Source organism: Exserohilum turcica (assembly GCF_000359705.1).
Source record: "Exserohilum turcica Et28A unplaced genomic scaffold SETTUscaffold_1, whole genome shotgun sequence".
NCBI classification, from domain to species: Eukaryota; Fungi; Ascomycota; class Dothideomycetes; order Pleosporales; family Pleosporaceae; genus Exserohilum; species Exserohilum turcicum.
Window position 1 is genome coordinate 1,566,954 of NW_007359914.1, and position 11,040 is coordinate 1,577,993.

General features: G+C 54.0%; 5 protein-coding genes across 5 annotated transcripts; 3 read left to right on the forward strand and 2 right to left on the reverse strand.

Annotated features, from left to right (window-relative positions):
• Positions 1–877: 877 nt before the first annotated feature.
• On the reverse strand, positions 878–2,025 carry SETTUDRAFT_113502 (uncharacterized protein; the record flags this gene model as incomplete). The annotated part of the gene is made up of 5 exons (XM_008022561.1): positions 878–1,227; positions 1,282–1,372; positions 1,423–1,509; positions 1,566–1,919; positions 1,972–2,025. The coding sequence occupies 5 exons, from the start codon at positions 2,023–2,025 to the stop codon at positions 1,079–1,081; spliced, it is 735 nt and encodes a 244-aa protein (XP_008020752.1). The 3' UTR covers positions 878–1,078.
• Positions 2,026–2,967: 942 nt separating this feature from the next.
• Positions 2,968–4,364, forward strand: SETTUDRAFT_152689 (uncharacterized protein; the record flags this gene model as incomplete). The annotated part of the gene is made up of 3 exons (XM_008022562.1): positions 2,968–3,252; positions 3,300–4,114; positions 4,160–4,364. 3 exons carry the CDS (start codon positions 2,968–2,970, stop codon positions 4,362–4,364), a joined length of 1,305 nt encoding a protein of 434 aa, XP_008020753.1.
• A 145-nt stretch (positions 4,365–4,509) lies between these two features.
• Positions 4,510–6,078, reverse strand: SETTUDRAFT_162284 (uncharacterized protein). The gene is made up of 2 exons (XM_008022563.1): positions 5,609–6,078; positions 4,510–5,559 (listed from the first exon to the last, which is right to left on the reverse strand). Exons 1-2 carry the CDS (start codon positions 5,757–5,759, stop codon positions 4,610–4,612), a joined length of 1,101 nt encoding a protein of 366 aa, XP_008020754.1. The 5' UTR covers positions 5,760–6,078; the 3' UTR covers positions 4,510–4,609.
• A 332-nt stretch (positions 6,079–6,410) lies between these two features.
• SETTUDRAFT_162285 (uncharacterized protein) lies at positions 6,411–7,146 on the forward strand. Its single transcript, XM_008022564.1, has one exon. The coding sequence runs from the start codon at positions 6,712–6,714 to the stop codon at positions 7,021–7,023; it is 312 nt and encodes a 103-aa protein (XP_008020755.1). The 5' UTR covers positions 6,411–6,711; the 3' UTR covers positions 7,024–7,146.
• Positions 7,147–9,383: 2,237 nt separating this feature from the next.
• Positions 9,384–10,685, forward strand: SETTUDRAFT_18301 (uncharacterized protein; the record flags this gene model as incomplete). Its single annotated transcript, XM_008021880.1, has 1 exon — positions 9,384–10,685. The coding sequence occupies one exon, from the start codon at positions 9,384–9,386 to the stop codon at positions 10,683–10,685; it is 1,302 nt and encodes a 433-aa protein (XP_008020071.1).
• Positions 10,686–11,040: the final 355 nt, after the last annotated feature.

The window sequence follows — 11,040 nt, forward strand, 5'->3', positions numbered from 1 at the left end:
ATCTCTGCGCAAGGCGTGCATGTGTAATAGAATGTTCCAAGCGGTGTCTTCCCCCGCGCGCTCCCAAGAGGGCGGGCGACCGACATTGACCGACTGGATGCTATCGACGAGGGTCGCAGGCGTTGGGGCTGGGCAAGGTCGGGTACCAGTCCATGGTACGTGCCATGGGCAGCGGGCATTGTAGCGAGTGTTAGTGGTGTTGAGGGCGACGAGGTTCCACATGGCGCGCCGCAGTTGACGTAAAATTTTCATCCTTTTACGTGTCGCGGAGGAGCAGGGCTGGGACGTGCCCAAGGGTAGCGGCGGCACTGCGCCCGTCGAGGCGGGTCAGTGCGCGAGGCTGCATGCAGTGAGGGAAAAAGGCGACGAGAGAGGGCGTATGACGCGGGCGGCTGGGTGGGTGTAGCGTTGCGGGTGTGGTGAGTGGCGTGTACTTGTAAGACGAGAGGCGCTGCGTAGGGCTGGCCGAGCGGGCGTGTGGCTGACCTGGAGGCGCGCGATAAGCCTTGCGATCCGCACCCACCCGGGCCTCGGCGGGGCTTGTCCGCGAGGCGTGCAGCCTGTGTCGGCGCCTGCGAGTGTGCCTGCAGCTGCCTCGCCCCCTCCGATCCCTGCCGGCGGCCTAGGCCGAACGGCGTAATGCACGACACGCGACTCGGCTCGACACGGCCCTTTTCGGCCCTCGCCCTGCAACCACACACATACTTACAGTACATGCACACAAACATGCATGCGCTCACTCCTCACTTACTTACTCACGCACACACGCTGCGAATGAGGGCCCTGTGGAGTGCATCGCCGACATGGGCGCCCGCCAATCACGCGCCGCCCCATGCTAATTTTGCCTGTGCCTGCAGCTATGCCCTACCCCACGATTCCTCGACCCGACGACGCCCTGTGACATGCCACCCGCCTGTCGCGTGCTCTCCTTCTCCAGACCCTCGCGCAATACTGTACTGATACCGCCCATGCACATACCGCCTCGCCCACCACCCCTCGCCAACCTGTCTTGAGCCCATCCATCGTCGGCCTGCCTGCCTGCCTGCCTAAGTACCGCCGTCACCCATGCAGCGCTTATTCACGCAGCCGTTTCCAAAAACTCTTCCACAACGTGCGGGTCCGTCTCGACCTGCTGCGGCGCTCGGCTTCTCCTGCTTTCCCATGTCTCCTCAACATGCGCCTTCTCGGCCGTAGACTCCGGCGTGAAGACAAACACCCGATGCTCACCTGCCCCCCCGTGAGCGTCCAAGACTGCCAAGCCATCCCGCGTCATGCACTTACAATTTTTGTACGCAGTGCCCAGCATCGGGTCTTCGACATCCCAGTCCTCGGTCAAGAAATGAGCGAAGGCGCCATGCGTTACCACGAGTATCTGCCCCGTCAGTCCCCGCTCAAAAACACAGATACCCACGCCTGCCCTACCTCTGTCTCTGGCCGCTGGTACAGCCATTTCCTCAGCTCTGCTGCGCGCAGAGAAATGGCCGCCTTCTCATACGCCCAGTAGCCCTGCTGCAACCCCGCTTAGTCAGCACCCGTCTTGACGTCACTCCGGGACATCAGCCAACCTTGGAATTCCATCCCGCCGTTACCGCTGACGCCTCGATTTTGCTCAGGTCGAAATCAATCTCGCCCGCCGCAAACACATCGGGCAGGAGCCGCTGCAAATCCTCTGCAGTGTCGGCCAGCCCTACATCACACCCAATGTCGCTGACTTCCTGCAGCGCCGGCAGCAGCACAAACGGCACCTCTTTGCGCGACAGTACAGGCCCAAAGCTGAGCGCAGCCGTCTGAATCGTCCGGCGCAGCGGCGACGCAAATACCGCCTCTATCTTTTGGTGGTGCTGAAACGTCGAGCTGAGGGCGCGGCATTGCTCCTTGCCTTTGGCCGTCAGTACTGCATCGCGAATGCTGTAGTCGCGCTGCCATCGGTTAGCGTCCTTGTCCCATGTATCCTCACATCCAGCGACATACAGTGGCGTTGTGTTCTCCCTGCGCATGGCGCACGAGATGAATCTTTGGAGGCATGGTGGTGTTGGTGTTCAGTTGCTGATTCTGCACAGTAGACTCGGTGGCGGTGGGGCTGCCGATTGACTCACTCACGCGGGTGCTATCGCTCAATGACCGGTTCGGCAAGTGACCACCTGTGACGTTCTCTGCCCAAGATTTTATCTGGGTCCTCTATCTTTTCCATTTCACTCTCTTATCATGTCTTTATACCTTGATGATTGCCCACAGATTCACCTGTCAAACCAACCTGCGTTGTCTGAGGAAGGTTTGCCGAGGGATTGGGCGCTAGTCCGTTTCTGGACAACCATACATTGGCAATGACCGTTGCCGTCGCACATGACACGTTGGACCCCATCAAAGCGTGGTTCAAACGCGGATTTTAGATTCTTAACAGCGCATGGTAAGCCAATCAACCCAGCTAGATGTGAATGTGTGAATGGGGTAGCTATGCCGCGTTTGTAGAAGCCTGGCGCGTGCACGTGATGTCGAACAGTTCGTTAGCGCCTTCCGCGAGCCTCAACTCCTCCACAACCTCATCCTTTGCACGCCCCTTCACGCCTGAACATTCTCATGTGATGCCACTCTGGCCAACTCACTATTCTGAACGAGCGAGTATTATCTTACCAACAATTCAACCGCAATTTTCCAATATTTCCATTACTCCTGGTGCCAGCTCATGTTGCCATGTCTAGGTCCTGCGCCCATCTCCGCCTCACACAGAATGCAAGGCACACTCAGCCTCAGCATCTCCAGCCTTGCAAGGCCGCCATCTGAATTCTGAGCAATGTACTCAAATTGTGCAGTGCCGGAGAATACTGTCCTTTCTGCCAAGCTGTCACATCGGATCCGCAGGGACCCCGCAGCGCTAGCGGAACAGGCTTATCCATCTCTCCCAAATGTCAGCATCATTCAAAACCAAGAGTACCATTAACATTCCCCAAGCTCAATCCTGACGACATCATGGCGAATAAAGAGCCCACTGTGCTTATCATCGGCGCCGGTACCTTTGGTTCATCAACTGCCTACCACCTCAGCAAACTATACAAGGATCCTTCGCGCATCACTCTTGTCGACCGCTGGGACACCACTTCGCCCTTGGAGGAAAAGCACGCAGCTGCCATTGATACCAATCGCATTATCCGCACCGACTATGACTCCCATCTGTATTGCAATCTAGCCAACGAAGCAATCCATTTTTGGTTCTGGAGCATTGCCGTCCAAGGCCATTTTCACAAGACGGGCTGGGTGTGTTGGACAGTAAAGAATTCGGCTTTGGCGATGCAGTGCGAAAGACTTTTCTGGAGCGAGGAGGCGACTATACGCGTGATGTTGCGCCAGAAGAGCTGGAGCAGTACGCGGTAACCAGAGGGGTTCGGACCGAGCGCCTGGGCAAGGGCTACTTCAACCCCGAGGCTGGATGGTGTGATGCAGAGAAGGCGACGCAGAGTTTTACAAAAGTCGCGCTCGAATTAGGCGTAAAGCGAGTGACTGGTGAAGTGCAGGAGCTCCTACTTAAATCCGACCAATCCGGTCTAGCTGGGGTCAAGTTGAGAGATGGTGGAATTTTGACAGCAGACAAGGTTGTGCTGGCGGCCGGGGCTTGGACAAGCACGCTCATGTCACCACTGGAGGATGCGCTTGGAATCCCAGAGCAAGACCGCATCGAGCGCCAGGTTACTGCTGTGGGCCGAGTTTCTGCGTACTACACCTTGAATGAACAAGATACCCAAGGAATGATTGACGGAAACCTGCCGGTAGTCGTCATTGGCGGAGAAGTCGACATTATTCCACCATCCCAGCCGAACCGGACGCTGAAGATCAACGACCTGAGAAGCGAGATTGTGAACACAGTCACGACGCCTTCCGGTCATCGCATCACAGCTCCTTCACCCAGAAACCAGAATGACGTTCCCGAGAGGCTCAAACGTGAGAGCGCACAGGTTATGCACCAAGCCATGCCAGAATGGACACGAAGCAAAACACCCAGTCGATGGCGCATGTGCTACGATGCCGTTACCCCGTCCGAGGATTGGCTCATGTGCCAGCATCCTCATTCACAGCTTGCCAACCTCTATCTCTCCGTTGGTGGCAGCTTCCACTCCTACAAGTAGGTAATGTTGTCAACCCCGATACAGTGTACTGACTGTTGTAGATTCTTGCCCGTAGCCGGCGCGTACATGTGCAATGTTCTATTTGGGAAGAGCAATGGAGAAGAAAAAGATAGGGCGTGGCAATGGAAGAGTCAAGAGTGGCTCGACAAGTGCAAGGGCAAGGGCAAGGAGTTTGGTAGCAGTCGGCGCAAGCTTGAGAGGAAGGAGTTGAGCGAATATGAAGATGGAGCGGTAGCTAAATTGTAATGGGAGCGATTCAGCGCTGCACAGTAGTTGAAGATTGTCAATAGTGAATGGTCATTTTTGCCAGTACACATACCGCGATGCAGTCTATTTTGGAAACATGATTCTATTTTTAACGCGAGTAGATTTTGGGTATCCGTTATTAGTAATACGACATTGACAAATCTCAAGTGATTTGGAGATATTGACCTTCAGCAACTATACAACGAAAGATTTAGTAACACATGAATAATCTACACATTACACGTCTACTTGACCCTAACAACAACCTTTCCAAAATGACCGCCGCTAAACAAGTACTGGAGCGCCTGATCCGCCTCTTCAAACTTCCACACTCGATCCACGACCGGCTTGATCTTCTTCTCGTCGTAAAACCTCAGCATCCTCTCCAGCTCTTCGCGCGGCCCATTCAAAATGCCCTTGAGCGTGACGTTTCTCTTCAAACACAGCAGGTTTGTGTTTGTCCGGTCGCCGGCGTCGTCCTGCTTGCCAGACAGATAGCCAATGCAAGAAATCAGGCCGCCGAAACGCACGCAGTCAAAGGATTTGCGCAGAGTCTGTGCGCCACCGACTTCAATGATGATGTCTGCGCCCTCGTCGCCCGTAGCAGCGAGCACGGCCTGCTCCCAGTCTGGCGTCTGGCGGTAGTTGATTCCCGTCTTGGCGCCGAGGTGGGATGCGCGCTGCAGCTTTTGGTCAGACGAGGACGTCACGATAGCATCAGCGCCGGCGGCCGTGGCGATCTGACACGCCGAGATGCTGACGCCGCCGGTGCCCTGGCACACGACTGTTTCGCCCTGGCCGATGATCTCGCCCTTGGGACGCATGCAGTTTAGACTCATCCACGCCGTCATGGCGGCGATGGGCAGGCACGCGGCTTCATCCGAGGATAGGTAGTCGGGGATCTTGACCACGCCGTAGCTGGGAAACACGCGGTACTGGGTAAGGACGCCGGGGGCAGGGCCACCCAGTCCGTTGGCAACGTCCGAGGCCTTGACTTGGCCGCTGAGATGGGTTGGGGCAAAGGTGCTGATGACGCGGTCGCCTTCTTGGAGGCGGAAGGCTGGGTTCTTGAACGCATCCGTCGTGTTGCTTGAGGTTGGGCCAACGGCAACGACAACGCCGCACATGTCGCTGCATGGCACAATGGCCGGCGGATGCTCAACCGACGAGTGGTGGTTGTAGAGGCCCATGGCGACTATGCACGTGATTAGCATCGTCTGTGGGCTGACTGCACGGATGCATACCTTCAGTATCCCTGTAGTTCAAGCTCACCGAGTGAATCTCGACCAGCACCTCATCCTCACCCGGTGCTGGGCAGTCTGCTTCCGCCATGCGCAGCTTATCCAGACCGTCTTGGCCCGTGAGCCACTGCTTGATCTTTTGCGGAGGCGTCATCTCTGAAGCTCAACGTCGACGCAGAGTCGCCGGCTTTTGGCACGCCAAAGAGGATATTGACAGCGGGCGGCGACGTCGACTTGGCCGGTCTGGCAGTGTTCTTGGTCTTCTGCAGCGAAAACAGGCCGGAAATCTCGCTCAACCAGTCTCGGCGGTCTTGGGAGAAGGGAGGGGTAGGCATCGCGGGCAGCCTGCGTCGCTAGTTTTATATCCAGACGCCTCTCGTTTGCCCGACTGTGGGTGCTATCTAGAATGCAGAGGTGGAGCTCGAAAGCGGGCAGAAAGCTGCCGACGCAGGTGTGGACGAGGCGGCATTATTTCTATTAGTCGTGGGAATGACGATACGGTGCTCAGATGGTGCCAGACGTCTTCATGTGCAACGTCACTGGCCGTAATCGCCCGGCAGCCGAGGTGGGCCAACGGGCCAAGCCGGCGCGAGCGAGAGACTGAGTCTGCTGCCTGCAACTGCAACACCACGGATGCTGACTGTACGTCTATCGCCAGCGTCACCATCGCCTCTCGCAAGACGTCGCCTCTGATCACACGGGTACCTGGATATGCGAAGCGCTAGCCTAGTGACATGTCTGGAGAACAGCGCGCGGGGACGCTGCACGCTATGTTTTGGCGCCGGCGCTGGGTGACATCTGCCCCGGCCAAAGGCATGGAAGCCTGCGCATGCTGCCACCGACCCTGGCAATGACGATAGCTGTGATAGGCACATCGCGGAAGGGTGTGCGATCGAACAAGGCGTATTGCTGGTATATTGAAACAGTGGCGCGGCTCGTGGTGGACGGGCATGATGCCTTAGCCTGGCACGCGCCGTATAGCGCGTGGAAAAGAAGCAACACGGCATGACGCCATGACAGACCTGGATACTTTTGATATAAACGCGACGCAGTCCCCAGGAAAGACAGGCCAGACCCGTTGACAGCAGCAGACCCAGGACACAAACATGAACGCCGACTTGCAACCTTATGGCACCCACCAGGAGGCCTTTCCGCCGCCTCTCCCCAACCATCTCAGCGCAGAGTACTCGCCAGCACTATCCATGATGCAGCAGTTCCATGCAGATCTTCTTCGCATGGACGAAGAGCACCTCCAGCACCGCACCCAAGCCGCCGTCGAAATCGCATCCCCATGCCCATGCCCATTCCCTGACGACGACGACCAACCACCCAGCGACACCCTCCTCGGGAGAATGCGAACATGGTACCGGCGACTATCCTCACGGCGAAGTCGAACCAGCAACATGTCGAGCCCCTGAAAAGGAGAGACAGAATAGCAACATCTCGTCATGCAGGTACCAGCGCTGGTTTGCAGCTCATGGCACTAGTCGCCATGTCCGTCCCAGCACCCTGGGCCGTCCGCCCGCGCTATTCGATCCCTCACCCCCTACCATCTTGATCTCGTCATCGATCGTGATCGCTCCCATAGCCACCGCGTGACCCTTCGACGTCACACCGCCGCGCCCCAGTGACAGCTTATGCGCCGGGCCTTGGTTCTCCACACCATGTCATCAGCCATTGATCGCAGGAACCGGGCTATCATTGTTTCAGCATGATATCGCCATGTGGGTCTGTCTGCCTAGCCATGCATCGGCCTCTCGCCGTCTATTGTACATATATCTGTACGCGTACACGAGTTTAGGGCCCACTGAGCTGCTGCCAGAGTGGCTTTCCTGCAGAAGGACCAAGGGCTCTCCAAGGCGACGGTGTGCCAAATGGTCCAATACAACGACTTGTACAACAATGTAATACCAGTAGCGATAATATATAATCTGTATACCCAACACTCCTCCTCGTTCAAGTCATGCGTAGCTTATTCATGACATCGCGTATGTGACTTGGAATAAGTATACAGGTATCCGACAAACACCCCCATGCCGACCATGTCGCTGTACCTACCACAGCGCATACCCAGACGCGTTTTCGTCGCATCCATCATCCCCCAAGGAAAACCCCCGTATCAAAGACCCCCAGAATCAATAAAGCAACACTCCAAAAAGATATATTGGCTCAACACACAGCCCCGGCACCGACCCGTTCAGCACGTGCCGCGCCATTGTGGGGTGTGGATAAAGCGAGAAATTGTGCCAAGAAGATGTGCTTCCGCACGTGCGGCACGGCCCACATGTTTGCCAGACTGCATGTCTTTTGCGCTGCATGTCTGGTAATTTCCTTTTTCTTTCTTTCTTTCTTTCTTTCTTTCTTCTTCATGCGGTCGGATTCCAACTAGGTCACTGCCATGCATCTGCTTTCTTATTGAGTTGGACTCTTGATATAGTGATTTATTTGCTCGTTTCTAGTTCCCTTCTGAAGGAGGAGGAGCAGGAGGAGTCTACACTGTTGAAGTAGCTTCATTTAATTGGTTGCAAGTTTTTGGGTATTGCCTTGTTGGAAATGGCTTGATTTGTGACGACAGAGACGCAGTAGCTGGATTCGTAATACAAAAGCAGGGTGTTAATGCGACTGTCAACTCAAAACTCTATCTTCTATCTGTGAAACCGATAGGTGATAGGAGCTTGTCAATGTTTATCCATGTGTTATCATGATAAGTGACACCTGAAGTTCCATTCGCGTGAAAAAAAAAGTTTGAAACTCTGTTTAACCACCGAGGAACTCGTACGGCTATCCTCAAAGCATTGCTCCCTTTCTCTCTCCTGTTTTATGCTACGATGATTACAAGACGGATACTTCCACAACAATCTGATTCTGTTCAGAATATCGACTGTGAGACAAGTATGCTTTTCTGACATCTGTGAATTGACAGCTAGTAGAAGTTTATCATACCTGTCGATGTATTCTTGGTCAGACATACCCATTTCAAACTGCAGTAAGAAGCCGTGAAAAAGTATCCTCTTCCAAATTGCTATCCATCGACATCAGCAGATGGCCAGCTCAGTGAGCCTACCCGTTGCTGGGATTTATACAGTGCCAGTCTTCTACTGCGTTGTGAAACCCACTGCGTCAACACGCCAAAATTGCTCATGAAACAAATACCATGATAGTCTTGTCAGTCGTGGTCATCTTTAGTCAATAACCTCATGCAAAGTTTGCTCAACTCGAAGCGGATGGTATGAAAGTATTGATTTATCTCTATCACTCACGCCCACATCTTGATATCCAGTATCCTTCGTAGGTTGACCGGTCATTTATATCAAGATGGCGGCTTGGTAAGAGCTATTAAATGTGCGCTCAACGAGAAATAGACACTGTTTTCACTTTCTTTGTCTCATTGTGAAATTGTCAGTACACTGGTTTGTTTCTTGGCTTTGTTGATGCCTGCAGGCCCATTTCACTATCAAAGGATGTCAAACGAACAGTGGAAGCTTTTCACCATGACGGCAATGTGAAAGCATCGCCTCCGCACGCTGCGATACCTTTCACTATCCGCTTTGTAAGCGAAAGCCACACTCCACCACGCTCGTTTTTCTACTTCCTCCCAGTAAGTTTCCACACATTCTTCGCATACAACCAAGACACCACAGGTACTGTAAGAGACTCAAACGCTTGCAAACTTGCCACAGAGGCCTCAAAAAGGTTGGTAACTCCTATCTGGACTTTCTGGTACACATTCGCGTCCCTATCTTCACACTTTCACATTGCGCACCCTCTTACCTCTACCATGTCCAAACGAGCTACCGACTCTCCGCTTCCCCAGTCCATATCTCCCAAGAAGCAGAAGATACGAGACGCAAATCTTGATACCGATCCCGCTTCGTCGCTTAAGAATGTTCCCGAGGACGCTTCGCGAGCTACTACAACAACAGAAAATGAAGAAGACATTCCCGCCGCGACTTTAGATTCCCAAGACACCAAAGACGAATATTCCGATATCGAACATAGCGTTGGGGCTTCCACAAGCAAGAAAATAAAAAAGAAGCAGCAGCCACCTGTTGGTGACGGATTTGATGACTTTCGCCGAGACATTGATATACCGCCAGTGAACCCATTCTGGGGAATCAAGCCCTTGCCTGGTAGTCCTCGTCCTGACCCCGTCCAACCATCTGCTCGTGAGAGCAACGGTCAAACCAACCCACCTCTATGGGAAGATCGCGGTTACCGTTACAAGCGTGGGTCTCGTTACGTCAAGTATTTTGGTCCGATTGCACCAGACAATGTGGACGAGCTGGAGGAAAACCTTGACCAAGAAGACCTGCTCATCGTCAAGATGATTGACATGCGACCCAAGAGCAGGAAAGATCCAACACCAAAACGGATGCCAATGATCTACTGTTATGGTAAAGTGCCTCGAGATTGGAACAATATGCAGACACTCAAGGCTCTTAATGACCGCCGCTACCAAGCCATCGACCGCACTACCATGGACGCACCCTGGACCCGCATCGAGCGCGAGTACCTGGCATCTCTCCTTCAAGAGGACCCCGACGCGTCGATTTGGGACCTGACGGAGCGACACAACGACCGCTTCATGAACAAAGATTTTACCGGTGAGACGGGGTTTGATTTCGGCAATCTTTCTACCGGCCGGACTGTGGAAAGTGTGCGGTATGAATACACGACGTTCAAACCCCTATACGATAAGGGTAAGGTGCCAGGCATGGTAAGATGGCGCGGTGACCAGTCTCCCGAGGCTAAAGCCATACGGGCAAGCGGGCGGGCCGAGCGAGCATTCGGCCCGCCCAGCAGAGTACTCCAGATGGCTCATGATGCTGAGAACGGCGGTGCGGAGGATGACGAGGATGAGGGAAACGACGGGGATGACGAGGATGAAGAGGCGCCAGAGACGAGCACTACAAAGCAGTCCAAGTTCCCAAAACGGAGCAACTCGCGACATGATGCATTCCCAGGCCAAAATAGACTTGGCGACGATGAAGAAATGCTTCTAGAGCTTGCTGGGGCATACGACTCTGAGATTCCCGAGTCGCCTAGTCCCGGTAGGTCAACAAGTCCGCTCCTTGATTAGTTTTTTTTTTGAGAATCGTCTGCAGGTGCGGCGGCTGACGTGGCAGATGAGCCGACTATTCCGGCAGCCGAGGATGAGTCGGGGTTCTCTCAAGCTGCTGAGGATCACGATAGATTAAAGGCATTGGGGAAACAATCCGGTTGCGCTCATACACCAACGTCAAGTTTTCTAGAATAGGTGTAATTTTTGTTAAATATATACAAATCCCTTACAAGAAACTAATTACAGCAAGTTTTAAGACGTGCAGCGTGCGCGCTGTGGAGCTATGAGCTATAAGAGCAGATAGTTAGGACACGTCTCACACTCAAAACAAAAACACACAGACCACTCTGCTTAGTAATAAGACGAACCCCAG